The sequence below is a fragment of the Euprymna scolopes genome, chromosome 11 (genome assembly GCF_053919585.1).
Source record: "Euprymna scolopes isolate OS-2025 chromosome 11, ASM5391958v1, whole genome shotgun sequence".
Taxonomy (NCBI): domain Eukaryota; kingdom Metazoa; phylum Mollusca; class Cephalopoda; order Sepiida; family Sepiolidae; genus Euprymna; species Euprymna scolopes.
Window position 1 is genome coordinate 109,956,191 of NC_136492.1, and position 18,075 is coordinate 109,974,265.

The 18,075-nt window shown below is 33.6% G+C and overlaps 1 protein-coding gene across 3 annotated transcripts in view; it reads right to left on the reverse strand.

Moving 5' to 3' along the window:
* LOC145288070 (ras-related protein Rab6) overlaps window positions 1-18,075 on the reverse strand; it is a 309,805-nt gene that overhangs the window by 87,733 nt on the left and 203,997 nt on the right. For all 3 annotated transcript variants that reach the window (XM_080136126.1, XM_080136125.1, XM_080136128.1), the window contains exon 3: window positions 17,164-17,217. In XM_080136126.1, the coding sequence (XP_079992252.1) occupies window positions 17,164-17,217 (54 nt within the window). The remainder of the gene's footprint in view (window positions 1-17,163; window positions 17,218-18,075) is intronic.

An 18,075-nucleotide genomic window follows, 5' to 3' on the forward strand; every position in this document is an offset into this window, starting at 1 on the left:
ACATATATATATATATATATATATATATATATATATATATATATATATATATTCTTGCTGAAGCTGATGATTAAAAGTTTATCTGTAAGATGGTTTATTTAATTGTTTTTTTTCTTTCAAACAGGATTTTAAAAGTTAAATTGGTATTTTTTTTTTTTTTTTTTTTTTTTTTTTTTTACTTTAGCACCAACTCCGCATTCACAGTTAAATTGACTACTTTTACTGGTTTTTGGGTATGCTGTAAACGAATATCACATTTAAATTTGAAACAGACAAGTGGTTTTCTTGATATTAAGACATTTATTATCCAATATGCTTTTACTGGCGGTCATGTTTTTCCAACTGAACAAGTACTAATACGCATACGTGTAACAAAACACCTTCTCCTTTTATCTGCTAAAAAAAAAAAAAAAAAAAAAATCCCTTCATTGATACACAGAAAATTTTTTTTTTTTTTTTTTTTTAACTAGCTGTACTTACCCAGCATTACTTGGAACTCTTGCTTTTATTTTTTTTTAGCTTAAAAAATATCTGTAAGATGATTTTTTTTTCTTTCAAACAGGACTTTAAAAGTTAAATTTAAATATTAGGGTGTTGTTTGGTCATTAAATTATTAATTGAACCAAATTGTTACAAAACGGTAACTAATATAAAGGCAATGTTTTAATCTTTATAAAATTATTGGATGTAAATGGCTTTCAAAACTTTCACTCTTAATACATGAGAATTTGCTAACAATTTTAAAACCAGGAATTACTTTCTATTTAACAGTTTAAATGCTTCTAATTTTTCACTCGCATTTCAAAAGGTCACAAAGTAAACCATCTTTTCTTTTTCAACTATTTACAAAAGATTAAAATGGCTGACTTGTTTAATAGGAAATTTAAAAAATAAGAAAAAGCAAAGTCGTAAAAAATATTATTAGTCTTTTCATTGTTTTTCCACATAAAACTCCAAAGAATTACATAAATTACTTATAAAAAGATCGCAGGATCTATTAGAGCTTACAATACACCAAAATATACAACACATGTAAAAAATTTCATAATGTGTGTAGATAGGAAAAAGCAGACTTAATCAAGATGTGTAGGATGACTACATGTTACAAATTGCTGACTTTTTTTTTTAATAAAAGAATCTGAAATGCATTCTGATGGACTTAATTTTGTAATATCTCAGGCAATAACTGGAGCCTTACAGAAAGACCTCTAGTCTGTACTAGAATGGGGACGTGAATAGATGGTAACATTTAATGCTGCCAAGACTAAGCTTCTTTCTTTTAACAATTACAAGAAATCTTCTCAATCACTGATTGCCATAACTAATAATACACTACCTGAAAACACTTCCTTCAGACGTCTTGACTTAACATTCACAGGAAACATGAATTGGAACAAATACATTGAGAACATTATCAGGGTTGCTGTGAAGAAGGTGGGCTCTCCCTACTGTACTAGAAAGTAGCTCACATCTGAGAGTATCTTATATCTCGACAGACTCTTTTGATTTGTTCATACATGGAATATTGCTGATACACCTGACACTAGTTTCTTGCTCTTAAGACAAGGTCCAAAAAGAGTCTTCAACCTAATAGATCCCGCACTATCAACCAAACTCCAACCCCTGTCCCATCGCCAAAATACTGCATGTCTGTGCCCGTTTTAAAAGTACTTTAATGGAATGGGCTCCGATGAAATCAAGGCATTTGTATCTTCCTTGACGTGAATACACCCAACTAACCTGACAAGCTGCAAAATCTCACCCTTACATTGTAGAGATCCTTAGATGCCAGAAAGCCTTCTATTCTAATAGTTTTTCTTTTTTATATAGGAGTCACCACTTATCAAGGCTCAGAGGCCACTTGAGGATAAGGGTTAATGAGTGTAAGATGGTCAATCGGACAATGACGTAATTGTTAGTAGTGTAAATTTGGTAAATTGGATTACTTAAGGGGAACGGCTCATCAAGAACTTGTTTATGTTGGACTTGAAGACGACCATATTGTAATCAGCTGGAAAGCAGGCAAACGAAAGAGTTCCACAGATGAGCAGTTCTAAGAAAAAAGCTTTGTTCATGGAATATACGGTTAGGTTTAGACACAGATAAAGAGTGGGGGAAATTATTGACAGTGTTTTCAGCTAGACGAGTATTTCTCGTGAAAGTTTGGTGAGAGGGATCATAGATTGGAGCTCAGATGAGCATTTGCCATGAAAATAACGATAAAGCAGAGACAAACTCGCAACATCTCTTCTGTGAGAAAGAGGTTGCAGGGAAGCTAGGCTACGAAGTCTATTCTGAACTCTGTCAAGGCAAGATAAGGTCTTTCTAGCAGCTCCTGCCCAGATGTGGTAACAGTACTCTATCCTTGAACGTACCTGGCTCTTATATAGGTAGAGAATTCCATCAGCAGTGAGATATCTATTGGATTGATAGAAGGACCCCACCATTTTTCCAGCGACCGTGGCAATGGATTTTATGTACATGCTCCATTTCAGATCAGGAATGAAGGTCAAGGCAAGAAGCTTGTCAAAACATGGATACTCCCCAAGACGAGAGCCAGAAGTTTGTCATTTATGGCCTTTGATGTGCTACCATAGATGGCAGTGTCGTTAGCATAAAGGTCTATGAATGATCTAAGGATGTGATTTGGACGATCATTGATGTAGATCAGGAAGAGTTGGACCCAGGATGGACTCCTAAGGGACTCCAACATTAAAACTATGAGCTTCTGATGTCTGCCCATCAACCACTACTCTTATGAGCCTATCAGAGAGAAATGATTTAATAACTGAGAAGACATTTCCAGTTATACCATAGCTGGAGATCTTGTGAAAAAGATCTTTATACCATACCCTATCAAAGGCCTTTGATATATCAAGAGCAATTGCCCTAGAAAGGAAGCCCCCGTTGAGAGACTCGCTAATCCTAAGAGATAACCGTAAGCACATTTGCTGTAGATCTAGCAGAACAGAAACCATATTGCATGTCACTAAGGTTATTTTTGCTGAGGTGGTTGACTTATTCTCTATTTAACACAGATTCCAGTAATTTACTCATGACGCACAGGAAACTTATTGGTCTATATTGAGAGGGAGAAGACAATAACCTGAATTTTTAAATACTGATGAGATTTTCCAGGATGTTCTTCTCCCAAACTGATAGACTTTAGAATTTCTTCTGGAGTCCCTGCTTCCCTGACTGTACAGACATGCAGAAGTTCAAGTGTAATGCAAGCAAACATCTGGTTACTCAACTCGCTACATAGTATCCCTATCGAATTGGTCCCAATAGTAGCCCCTTATATCCAAGTGGCACTATGCCTTGTTTGGAGTGAAAAAAAAGTTAAAACAAAAAATTAAATTCTTTTACATGAGATTTAAAATTTTCTGTTTTACTTTGTACTATTAAATTTTTGATTTAAAAAACAATTCAATGTGTAATAATTGAATCTACATTGACATAGTAATAGCAGGAGCTAAGAGTAGGTATATTGAGATGATCAGAAAATGCATAGAGTCACAAAAATTAGGAACTCACGATTTCTGGAAAATCTACGATATACAGTATGATGAATAATGGTCAATCAGCAATTCCCCGCTATACAACCACAATGATGCCATTTATATAGCAACTGGAAAGGCTGAACTATTTGTCCAGCTCACATTGAACTTCATAAACCATTTCTTCCCCTTGTGAACCAAAATCACATTTAATCTGATCATGACTCCTTTCCATGTCTGGAATATCATAAAAACCCTTGACACCCCTAAAGTATGTCCCCATCTTATCCCTGTTATAATAATAATAAAGAAAACATCAAACTCTTCAAGAAATACCATGCGGAATCTTGCTTCCCTGATAGCTGGAAAATTGCCTCTGTGCTACCAGTGGTCAAGAATTCTGGTGAAAGACCTTCAACATTTTTGTCTACTCCCGTTCTCTGCTAAAATTGTTGAATTTTTAATCAATCTAGCGATTTTTCATCACCTCATTAATGCTGAACTCCTTTCTCACCATCAGTATGGGATTAGGAAAACACATTCTACTGTGGATATCCTAAAGGTCATCTCTTAATGCATGTACTATGGACATGACAGGTGAAACTAGGGCGATTACACTTAATATACCTGAAGCCTTTGACAGCCTGGCCTCAAAGTATTGTTATGAAAATTAATTTGCGTGGTATTACTGGATGAATATAATTAAATGCTTCCTAACCAAAAGAAGGATTCAGGTTGTCCTCAATAGCCATACACCTAAACATGACATTAGTGCAGGTGTACCTCAGGGGCCAATCCTTGAACTATTATTGTTTTCGGTTTTTATAACCGACCTTCCTGTTTTTCTGTTGGAGATGAACACATTTGCTGATACCATTCTCTATTTTCGACATGTGGGTAAAACAAATGCATACATATCCAAAGCAACGGCTGAATCCTTAGAAAATGATCTCCCATCTGTAGTCGAATGGAAACATAGATAGTAACATTTAATGCTACTAAGGCAAAGCTCCTCTCTTTAATACATATAAGAAACTTTTTTTCGACCATTGTTTGTGATGACTAATAGCACCCAAGAGTCAAGCATTTAAACTCCTAGGCTTAACATTCACAGGTAACATGAATTTGAACAAATACATTGAAGATATTTAGAAAGCTGCTGCAAGAAAAGGCTCCCTCTACCATACTAAAAAACTTCTCACACTTGCCCATATCCTATTATCTGTACAAAATTACCATCCATCCAGGCTCCAAATCATCCCATCGCTGTCATGTTGCACCTGTGTTTGTTTTACCAGTACTTCAATGGAATATGCTCTTACACAAATTTAAATGTAATGTGAACATTTTTTTATATAACTCCTCACTTAGGGTGCCTGCCCCCTCATTCGCAGTAGTCACATTTCATTGGCAATGTGCTTTGTTTGGAATAAATCAAAGCAAAAAGAGTAAAATAATCACCTGTATTATTTGGATTCTTTGAACTACTGTTCTCATCTTGCGTTATTTACACTTGCAACCCCGTGGTGTCACGGACAGAGTACTCCGTAAAATTCAGTTGTACATTTACACTCTGTTAAAGGTTGAATCCTCAATGCAGCAACAATTAAAAATACAATTGTAAATTACTTAGGATTTCTATTCAGTCATAACTGATGAAACAAGAGTATACTATTCCAATGGATTAAATAATGGGTTCCGTTCAAAAAACTGCAGATTCCCAAGTTCGACAAGATACCCCTGAAGGTTGGAGGTTACATCAACAAAAACATTGTGAAAATAACACTTAAGAGGAGAACAGTAGTCCAAATAATCAATCCTGATCTAAAAATTTCAAAAACATAAAATAATCATATCTCATAATTTTATGAATATATAGCTGCACCCTAAATGCCCAATCACAGTAATACCCACCCCCTCAAAGTTAAACTATGCATTCAATATGAAAATGTAATCATAAACACTATTGCAGCAAAACCAAAAATAAAGAAATGATAAAAAATTGCATTAAAAAATGATTCAGATAAAATTATCATGTGAATCCAAAAGGAACTGAAGCAAGAACAGTACTGTAAGTTATAAGAAAAAGGTCAGCATGACATCTTCCAGCCGACAGCATCCAAAGATATCTGAGCACAAACAATATGTTAATAATGCTGTAGCCTTCAAAAGCAACAATGGCCACAGCCAAGATTTTATCAAACAATAAAGTGCTATTTTTACACACACTATTTACATAATTTTCTATTGCACACTACTTGGATTTATGATTTTGAGGAGTTTTAATAAAATATTTTGGAAGTGTAAAAAAAAAAAAAAAGTATTCAAATGATTCAGATTTATTTGCTTATCGCGACAAATAAATATCACTTACCACTAATAAGATCAGAATTCTCTTTCAAAAATTGCATTTCTGGGTCAGAATCTATCCAACACTTATTGTTGATTAGTTTTTGATATTAAAATGATGTTTTTTTTAAAGCTCCTTACTTGAAGTGGTCTCATGGCTTGTCTGGAGTATTTCCATAAAAAAAAAAAAAGCACTAAAATATTTTAGTTAAGAAAATGAAACTTTCAAGTTCTCTTGATTTTACATCATTCTTTAATTAAAATGTTTAATCTATTTCAAATCATAAATTTGTTTTAATTTCGTTTCAAAATCCCCCTCTTCCTCCCCCAAGAATAAATTAATAGAAAACAAGGTTGCAGGCTCAGATTATCTGCCTAGATGATCATCAACAGAGATTAATTTTTTTTATATACTGTCAAACATAAAACGTAAAGTGAAGAACTATTAAAGAACAAGTACGTAAATATTTTTTTTAATAGTTCTTCAATTGAAAAATCCAAGTTAATCACTTGCACACCAATCGTCTGTAAGTTTTCATAAAATATTTAAACAAAAATAATGTCTCAAATGTTTTAGAACTGAAGATATTTTATGTTTGTATTTCACATCTAAGTGTGTAATGTGCATTTGCAGGGTGAAAACTACTTGCTATGGCTGGTGTTGTAGTAGATGACATTCAACTCATTTAGTTAAATAATTAGTACATATTTATTCAAGAGTTTGGGTTTTTATTCCTTACAGCCAGTAAGAATTTCAAAACCATTTTTATTTAATACAAACCTTAATTTGTCATGAAAAAAATTACTCAAGGTTCAATACTGACCCCAACTTCTTAGTTTTAAGAAGTGAGCTATGTTTACTTTAATTCATTTACAAACATCAGGTTGAGTTGGTGCAAGTCTATCTTTGTGCAATTTTATACAAGCATTGGTAAAAACTACTTTTAAAAAAGATACTGTGATACAATATTGGAAAGAACTGATCAGCCATATTATTTATTCATCATATTGCCTTACCAATCATTCAACAGTGCTTTAAAGAGAGAGAGAGAGAGAGAGAGAGAGAGAGAGAGAGAGAGAGAGAGTTGGGGTAGACATCATATAATTAAGATGATTCATTGGATCTCTTCCAGTTCGTTTAATGCTGATGTAATCTCTGGTTACTTATTTTTAGTGAAAATGGCACACAGGTTCGGAATTGCTTCAGAATAATTCATAAAAAAAAATAAATAAATAAATAAACAGAGTTCAACAGACAAAAGCCTATAAGCTGACATTTTGAGTTAAATTGCAAAAAGAAATATTTTTTTACTCAAAATAAACTGGAATCACTCTAAACATTTTAACAATTTAAAATTTTCAATTCAATCTTTTTCAATATCCCCCATCCTTTGAAATGGAAATTAATATACTCATGTACATAATTGTACATACATGTCAACATATAAAAAATGATTGTTTATGATATTTGTGTTGAAATGATAAACATATGTATATAAATAATATTATCTCTTTCCTCTAGAAAATAATTATCAGATAAATCTTTTTAAAATAAATGAAAGAAACGTTTGAACCTTTTCATTGGTTTATTGTAAGAACAAATCCTTTAAAAAGAAATTTTTCTTCTTGGTGCAAAATAATCGATGCCTCCGTTTGGTCTCGAAAGACAAAGGATATCCCCTGTAGGAGCAGCTGCGCATGTAATTGTAAGGCAAAGGTTGCGCAATCTCCAACTACCCCTCTTCTGAATCGGTACTTTTTGAGTTCAGACGACTGGAAACAATGCCGAGATAAGCAGAAAACACATACAGCACCTGAAGTCCCAAATGGTCACCATTTAGTAGTGACCAGGTTCAATGTTGCATAACTCCAGTGATCCAGCAGAAACCGGTGTGCAAATAATTATTGATTTAATATTCGAAAAATAAAAACGAATGCCATTCCTTTATTTAAACTCGTAACAGTTCACATATATTAAAATTAGTTAATAAAAAGTACGTTTCTAGAAAAAAAGCATGTTTGTAAAACTGGTTAAATCAATGGAATGACAATTTTGGAACAATTCATTTTGAAATGAGTAAAGTGGAATTATTTTACTTTAGTTACATCAGTTAATTTTCAATTACTTTCATATTTCATCTTTGACAATTGGTTGTGTAGTCGGGTACATATTGAGACAACATATCAGTTAGTATAACGGGGACATATATATCGAAGGACGAGACATTTATGTTCACTACTATACAGCAACAACAACGTCGTTTGTATAATGGCATAAACAGCGCCAACAGTGGCGTAATTCTATTTGTGCATATTATTAATGCGGACTGGGAGACATTTATACAGTTCTTTTACATCAGAGGGAGATAGTTCTTTGATGATGATGGACACATAATATTTGGAGGGAGTTATACAAAGTTCGTTTACAAGATCATAGACGAAAACACATTTACCTTTCAGTTGGAATGATGACATGAAGACAAACAGGTTACAAATATAAATGATGATCCTTTTATTCATACCAGCTGGCGATGATGATCAGGGATTCAAGCCTTTACAATTACATTGTCCTATCTTCACCCCCTCTCACCTCCAAGAGGGCATCAACTCTCAGTCTCCGACTCTAAGGCTCTCTCTAACACATCTCAATATATTAGAAATTCCCTTCTTTATGACGTCGACACGTGAAATTCATTCACGTGGATTTCACTTATGTATGTCCAAACACACTCTTGGCAAACAAAGAAATTCCTAAATGAATTGTTCAATATCTAACCTATTTGTTAAACATTATTTCTAAACTGCATCGTTCATATCTATCTCTGACATAAATAATATTTAGTTATTTCCAAGAACAATGACAGTCGCTCTACATTCCTAGGGTTTCAATATGCATTCTTTTTTTTAACTTTTCTTATTGGGTTCGATTCTAACCTTTTCCAAATATCATTTTCAAATTTATCTAGTTTGCTCTTTTAGTTACTGGGGTCTGTCCCTTTTCATGTGACAGATTTAGCAATTTCAATTTTTTTTTAATTAGATGTGAAAGGAGATACCTCCCATGCAAATGTGAATAATTATATTATAAATCAGTAAAAATCCATAACGTTTTGCTATCTTTAAATTTCATAATATTCAATTTTAATCTTAGTTTATTTATCATCATGCTTGATTTGTTTAATTTTTAAATACTATTTGTAAATGAAAACTAATATTTAAAAAAAAAAGTACAAGTTTTTCACAAGTGATGTAACTCATGTTATGACAAATTTTTTTTATGGCAACCAAATAACCTTTACTCCTTTTAATGATAATCAGTAGAGTTGAAATACTAACACTGATTATTTTAATTGCATTCTACATAAATAAAATCATGAAATAAAACAACTACATTTACTTCATGTTTCTTTTACAAAAAAAAAAAAAAAAATTGTATTCAAAAACAAAAAAAAAGGTGTTTTCTAAATCTGAAAGGCTTAATTTCATAAATAAATAAAATAATGTGTCCGTGTCTACAACTCTCCTTCAGCCCACACCATTGGACTGATCATAACCAAACCTGGCATGATGATGGCCCCCTACCTATGGATGGTACACATCATTTTTCAAGGTTATGGTCAAAGTCATAACCTATGTATATATACTCTTCTACAGCCAACAACACTGGACCGATCATAACCGAACCTTACATGATGATGGTCCCCAACCTTTGGATTGTGCACACCATTTTTCAAGGCCAAATGGATGGATGGGTTATTTCACCAGCATATCAACCTTTGTGGGTCATTTAATGCTGAGGAGGTTATTTTGTTATGTTTGTTTGTTGTTTATTAGGTAATTTGATTTTGCTGGAAAGGTTTAGTTGTATTTTGTTTGTTATTTGGGTTTTAGGTTTTTCTGAAGTGGTTATTTGGTTATGTTTGTTTGTTGTTTATTAGGATTTTAGATTTTGTTATATAATCATGTTTCTCTTAGGAATTTCAGGATATTGCCAGGGTCCACTCCGTGAAAAAGATCTTTCAGACTACCTTCACGGTAGTACCTCATTTGTATCTGCTGGAGATCCACGCAGTCTATCAGGATATGTTTCTCCGTGTAAAACTCATGACATGACACACAGAATGGGGCCTCTTCGCCTTTTAACAGGTACGAGTGTGATCCTGGTGTGTCCTACTTGAAGTCTTGTCATTACTGTTTCTTCTCTTCTTGTCTTCTCCCAGCTAGAGGTCCTGCCCTCCGTTCTTTTCCCGAGGTTGGGCTTCACCTGCTGGAGTTTGTTATTCTTGCAGGCATTCCATGACTCCTACCACTTGGAAGTGATGTATTTGTTGATTAGAGGTTTGTAATCAGTGTGAGGTACTTTTGTATTGCTGATATTCATTTTTAAAGATTTTTTTGCTGCTGTATCAGATTTTTCGTTGCCTTTGAGTCCTATGTGGCTGGGAATCCAGCAGAATACGATGTCAGTGTTTTTGGAAAGGGACGTGATTCTTTCCAGGAGGTTTGTGATTAAGGGGTTGTTCAAGTTTTTGTTATATAATGACGTTAAGACTGAAAGTAAATCAGATAATATTAAGTATTTGTTTGACTTGGTTTTTTGGATGATGTCTAAAGCTAGGTCTATGGCTGTTGATTCAGCACTGAAAATTGAGCAGTTGTCTGGGAGACGTTTTTGTAGTATAATGTTGTTAGATATGGCTGCACTTCCAGCTTTGTTTAGTTCTTTGGAGCCATCTGTGTAGATGTGTGTCCAGTTTTGATATTGTTCTAATATATTATTGAAGTTATTTGTATAAGTTAGGGGATGTGTGTTGGATTTAGAAGATTTTGTTACATTCTTGAGTTTTAAATTTACCGATAGCTGTTTAATTAGCCAAGGTGGAGATTTTGGTTTGAGGGAAACATGGATTTCTGTGGTATCTATTTGGGCTTCTGTAAGAAGGTCTTTTATACGTAGGCTTGGTTTGATAATATTTTCCCTCTCATTGAAGAAGTTTGTGTGTTGTGGGTGGAAAACAATTGTTTGCAGGGTTTGATGGACATGAGAGTTTTAAACAGTATTGAAGGGCTAGTTTTTTCTGTCTAAGTGTCAGTGGAGGTTCGTTAGACTGTATAGGATTTCCACTGGTGAAGTGGTGAAAGCTTCGAGAGCCAGTCTTAAGCTTTGGTGGTGTATTGTGTTTAGTTCTTTTATATGATTCTCTGGTTGCCCCATATATGAAGCATCCATAATCTAGCTTGGATCTTATTAAGGAACGGTATAGTTTAAGTAGTGTGGTTTTGTCAGCGCCTCAGTCAGTGTGGGCTAGGACTTTGATCAGTTTAATGGCCTTATGACATTTTGTTTTTAGATTTTTTATGTGAGGTATGAAGCCCAGTTTCCTGTCGTATATTAAGCTCAGGTACTTGTGTTGTTCAACGACAGGGATGATATTGTTATCCAGTTTTAGGATGGGATCATGGTGAGTTCTTTGGAGTTTACAGAAATGGATGCATTTTGTTTTTTCTTTTGAGAATTTAAAACCATTTTCTGTGGCCCATTCGTTTATTTTATTTAGACAAAGTTGCAGTTTTCGTTCAGCTGTGGTTATGTATTTTGATCAATAGCAGATGAGTAAGTTGTCCACGTATAGGGCACAGTTAGTACCAAGGTTTATGTTTTCAATGATTTTATTTATTTTTATGTTGAAAAGGGTGACGGATAAGATGCTATCCTGAGGTACCTCCATTTCTTGTTCTTTTTGGGCTGAGAGTGTGTTGCCTAATCTTACTTAGAAGTGCCTATTATTTAAGAGATCGCTAATGAATTCTGGCATTCTGCCCCTAAATCCAAGTTCATATAAGTCTTTTTTAATGCCATATTTCCAAGTAGTGTCATATGCTTTTTCTCGGTCGAAAAAGATTATTAGGTGTTCTTTTCTGGCAAAAGCTTCTCTGATGAACGTTTCTAATCTGATTAGGTGGTTGATGGGGCTTCTATTTTTCCTGAAGCCTGATTGATATTCTGTTATCAGGTTTTTGCTTTCAAGATACCATGTTAGTCTTTCATTGACCATCCTTTTGAAGGTCTTGCATACGCAGCTGGATGGTCTCTTTTTGGTTTAGGTATTGGAATTACTATGGCTTCTTTCCAGTTTTGGGGGATGTTATTGTTCATCCATATGTCGTATATTTGTAGAAGGTAGTTGAGAGATGGTTTTGGTAGGTTTTTTAGAAATTGATAGTGGATTTCGTCAGAGCCTACTGCTGTATCATGAGATTTTTGGATTGCCTCTTTTAGTTCTGTTCTGTTGAATGATTGGTTGCAATGTTCTTCATTTTTTGATTTGAAGTTAATTCTTTTCTTCGTTCTGTTTTAGGGTTTGGGATTTCTTTGATTGGTTTTTTGATGAGGAGTTTATGGAGAATTGTTCAGCTAGTTTGTTTGCAATATTTTCTTTGTTAGTAATTTTTATGTTATTGCAAGTAAGGTGTTTGATTGGGTCTTTGTTTTTCCCAGATATTTTTCTTACCATCTCCCATACTTTTTGATTTTGGTGTTCTCATTTATTTTTGATACAAAGTTTTTACAGGTGTTCCTTTTTGCTTCTTTGGTGATTTTTCTTGCTTTTGCTTTGCTGTTTTTAAATTGATCTACGTTTTCCTTAGTTGGATTCTTTTTAAATTTTCTTAGTTTGGCACATCGCATTCTCACTGCTTCCTGGTATTCTTTGTTATACCATGGTTTGTTGACTTTTGTAGAGGGAGAACTTTTTGGTATGTTTTCTTTTGCAATAGAAAGGAGTGTATTGTTGAAATATATTATGTGATCCTCAGTCTGGGTGTTTGCTTCTGGTATCAGTTTAGATTTGCAGGAGTTTTGGAATTTTTCCCAGTTTGCCTTTTTTAAATTCCAACGGGAGGGTTTGTCGTCTGGTTCTGGGTTTTTGTTTTCTAGTATAATTGGGTAGTGGTCGCTTCCACATGTATCATGGGTTTTCCAGTTGTAGTCCATAAATAGAGTTTGGTCGCAAATTGCTAAATCAATAGTTGAGAGAGTGCCTGTTGCTGGGTGTACATATGTATTTTCTTTGGTGTTGAGTAGGCATAATTGATTTTGGTTAAGTAGCATTTCGATTATTTTACCACGTTTGTCATTTCTTGTACTACCCCATAGTTCGTTGTGGTCGTTTAGGTCCCCCATTAGTATGAATGGTTTTGGTAGTTGTTGGATTAGGGCATTTAGTTCAGTTTCTTTTATTCTTTCATTTGGTGGGATGTATAGTGAACAGAATGTTATTGTTTTATGGAATGTTGCGCTTATTGCCACACCTTGCATGTTTGTTTTTAGGTTTATTTCACTGTGTGGGATGTTTTTGTTTCTAAATAGTGCTAAATGTAGCTATGTTTGAATTCTTGTTTATGTAGTTATATGAGCAGTAGTGTTTTATATTAATTGTATTATCTTCTTTTAGGTGGGTTTCTTGTAGGGGCAATTATAGCAGGGCAGAAAGTTTTTATAAGGAGTAATATTTCTTCAAAGTTGGGTTTTGTTCATCTTATGTTCCATTGAATTATTTTATGAGCCATGGTTTGTCCTTTTCTGGTTTTGGACTGTTGGTGTTTATGTCTATGTCCATAGTTTCGATGTTTGCTTGGATGTTTCGGGTTTCAGATCGTGAAAGGGATTGCGTTGGGTGGTGGGGTCCTGATCTAGAGGTTGAGCGGATCTGTTTATTTTGCTTTTATTGGTAACGGTCTTGTGGGGTTCTTTTGGGGTCTGTTTATTTTTTATTTTTTCTGTCGTAGGGGTTGTTTCTATGGATGCTGTTGTTTGGAGTTTAATAAGTTTTTGTGGTAGAGTTTTAGTTTGGGGACTTTTATTTCAGTTATATTCTTTAAAAAATCTTTACTTTCTGTGATGGTTTGTTTCATGGTTTTTTTGACGTCTTCTATTAGTTCTCTTATTTCGTTGAGTAATTTCATGAATACTTCAATTTGGATGTTTGAGGGATTTGTTTTTGTTGTATTATTATTTGGTTCAAGGTTAGGCTGTGTATTTCTTTTTGTTATCTCAGAGTATTTTGTGTTTTCTGCTAGTTTACGGGCTTCTTGGAAACTTATGTTTTTGGTGTATTTTATTCTGAGAGTTTCTTTTTCTTTTTTCCATTTTTCGCATTCCTTTGAGTTTGCGCTATGATTTTGATGGCAATTGACGCATTTTGGTGCGTTTTGACAATCAGTATGTGTTTCTTTGTCTCCGCATCCCATGCAAGTTGGTGGTCATGTACATCGATCTTTATGGTGCCCGTATCGATGACAATTGTGACACCTGAATGGGCTTGGTATGTAAGTTTCAGTGTTTATTTTTTCATATCCTATTTTTATGTTGTTAGGTATTTGAGGAGTATCAAATGTTAATATGTAAGTGTTTGTGTCTATGATTCCGACGGATCTTGTTTTTATCTGAATTCTTTTGATATCAATGACGTTTTGATTTTTAAGATTATTTTTTGTTTCTTCTAAGGGGCACAGGGCTAGTTCAGGGCACCTGATTGCACCTTTGCTAGTGTTCAATGTTCTGTGGGGGTAGGTTTTTATTTTTCGATCATCGAAAAGTTTCCATTTGTAAATTTCAGTTGCTTGTTTCTGGTTTGCTATTTCGATTAACAGTGTGCCATTTTTTTTTTTTTTTTTTTTTTTTTACAGTTTTTGGTTTGATTCCTTTTGATAGTATTCTTTCTATTTTGAAAGGAGACATTTTTGTTATCTGTTCTCCTTCAATTGTTTCTATTACAAAAAATTTCAGGAAGGTTTGTTTGTTTATTTCAGTTTCTGAGTCTGAGCTAGTCAGATCAGAAACTTCTGAATGACTTCTTTTGAGGCTTATAGTGGGCCATTTTTGTAGTTCGTAATTTTTCTTCTCTCGTGCTCCCCACCCACCTCGGAGCCCTATATGGGAGGTGTTGGGGGGGGGGCTCATTCGCCCTAACAGTAGTAAGAATATTTGTTTTTCAGCCGTGATAAGCCCATTTGTCCAGCGAGTTGATTGACCCATGAGCCATCGCTTTCTAAATCTGTTTATTGTCTAAATGTGGGGAGTGCGAATGAATTTTCTTGTTATGTTAGTTAGGTTTAGAGCTTGACGTGACCAGCCGATTGATTGGATCGGGCCCGTCCAACCGCCCGTATAGCCCAGTACGAGGCCAAAGTGGAGTGTTGCAACTGATACCTTTGTTTTCCCTAGGTATCAGTTACTCAGCCACCAGGATCCCTTTCCTAGGCATTATGGGTCACCACCCACGGCCAACAGGTGGCCCCATTGAGAGGTTTTTACTCTCTGCAGGGGCATTTCGTCTCAGGAAGCCAATAGACAGCCTGATCTGGTAGCACCAGTTTCAAGGCCAAGATCATATTTAGTGTGGCTCTTCATAAACTTCCCCACCTAGCGATGGTGCACATGAAGTTGGGATTCCTCACTATCCCGGAGGCCACCACCATGGCGCTGGTCACTTCTTTGTGAATTTGAATCAGATCACCTTCCTCCACCCTTAACTAATTAAACAAATGTTAACCATTGTGATTCTTTGTAACTGTTTCAATTTTCATGTGTAACAATATAAGCATCAACTTTGATATAACCTATTTGCTTTAAAAGTTCACGGTTGGATTTCAGTCACTTCAGGAGGTAGTTAAAAATGTTTTAAAAAACATAAGCAATAGTTGACTCTTACAACATCCACTTACTGCAAGGATGCCTGTAAAGTAGGTACTCAAGCATACAGCAAAGTTCCACCGGTATCTTTGCTAGTATATATATATATATATATATATATATGTGTGTGTGTGTGTGTGTGTGAACTAAAAATAAAAACAGAAGACTTAAAAGCTAAAAGTCTTTGTTAATATGTTACAAACTTTTTCAAGAGAGAAAATTAAAAAAAAAGGACGTTTTTGGAAAAAAAACTTGAAACATTACAAATTACTCATCAAGTTAGTTGTTGGAATCGGGGGGGGGGGGGGGGAAGCTTGCAAATCCAATTTAAAAAATAAAGACAATCCAAACAGGTTTTTCTGACCACTATCTCTTCCCACTCTTTCCAGATTGCTATTTTAATATTATTGCATCATCTGTCTTTATTAACATAGAAAGAGAGGGGGAAGAGAAGGGTTATTTTCTACTGTTGATTCTTTTAATCCTTTCTTTCTATAGTGATGAAGAAAGACGGTGAAATAAGAAAATAACAATGGTATTTTTTAACTATTGCAACTATAAAACAAAAAACAAAATAAAAGGAAATATCATCACAAGTAGTAATACAACTTATCCCTTATCTGGAAAGAGAAAGTGAATAAGGGGTGATATACAAATATATATTTGGTATTGTGTCTTTAATTTTTTAAAAAGAGAAGCTCACAGACAGAGCAGCAGTACGCAACACTTCCAGTTATTTGGTCAAGAGAGTCAGGCAATAAGAATCCAAAGTAAAAAAAATTTTTTAATTTAAGAGCAGAATCAGAAAAGACCCACCTAAAAGAAAAAACAAATCAAATGACAAAAACAGTCGAAACAATCTGTAATTTACTACCTAAAAATGCTGTTTATGTTATCAAATGCTTTTTTTTTTTTTTTTTTAAAGACATCCAGCCAACATATGTCGGCGTGTTAAGATGGACATTAAATAGATTATGATGATGATGATGATAGTGTTTGAATTCAATCAAATTGCCCAACACTTGCAAAGGTGTAAAATAGATGTTAAACCAAATACAATAATGTTACTTCTTTTACAAACCATTTAAATCAAAAATCTCATGTAGGCGTATGACATTTTGATTACTAAGATTAAATATAAAAAAACAAAAATTGATAAAAACTTTTTAAAGAGTATTTAAACTTATTGAATTATAAAAATTATAAAGTAACTAGATTCATAAATGCCAAGAAAAACTTAAATATTGAAAAATATCCAAGTTTTATTAATTTTATGATTACATTTTACAGGGAAAGTAGTACATTGGAGTTTTAGAACTTGACTATACAATGAAACAAATGACTCGATGAATATGGAATCAGAGGTAAAATTTAATGTGCATTAGGAGGGTTTATTATCTGGGAGAGAGAGGGAGGGGGTGGTGTCAAACAACATACAGTGATTGGTAGTGACTCAGTGGGAGATAGGTGCATCATTGTCAGTTAATTGCAAATTATGGCTATTTAGAATAATTATAATGGAGTATTTTAGTATGTGATTTATATACATATAGTGATAATGATAATATGGACATACAAGTAACAATATATTAAATGATAAAAAAACAAAGCTTTACTTACAGTTCTATCCTCCAGGTACATTGTTTTGGAAAGGAAATCTATTCCAATTGTGGCCTGTAAAAAGAAAATAAAATTATTTAAGCAAATATGATATACATTACAAATATCAAGTAAACAAGACGAAAGGAATTTAAGCATTTTAAAATTGTATCCTAAAAACTTAAATTTTTTTTTTTCAATTAGAATAAAAAAATTGAGACAGCTAAAATTTCAATGCTAAAACTAATATGGACCCTTACCCAATTTGGTTTTAGTTATAATTTTACTGTGGCAATTAAATTTTTATTATAAACCAACATTGATCGAGTTTTCTAAAACAAAAATCAGATATAAAATATTTTTCATTTCAGAAGAGAAAATAGTTATCTATTAAAAAAAAAGGTTAGATATCTTTGCATGTTGACATGCATTATCACTTGAAAACTATGAGCTGATTTATGAAATTTAATACATTAATTCTATGTATCGTTGTAATTAACATAAGTGTTAGTTATTTTGTTCCAACATTTTATGCATATTCTTACAGAAGCTTATATCGTCTACTAGAAGTTTTTTTTTTTCTCACATCTAAGTTTAATGAAATTTAAAACTGTATACAAATGACAAATTTGTAGATTTTCAAAATCTAACCAAATTGCTATCTTCTAAAGGGATTTAACTGCAGAAAATATTTTCTAAGTCTATCATTTCAATTCTTACTATAGCAATGCGTTCTGAATGCTCTAATTTATTGAGGTGAGGGGCGTATAATTGTAAAAGACTTAACAGTGCTTCACTATTTTAGATCAATTGTAATATGAAATCTTTCAAGAGGAACTTCAGTAAAAGTATTTTTTTTTAGTTGCAAAAGCTTATTTTATAATCTTTATAAAATGATATATGCTAAAACACAGATTTTTACTACTAAATTCT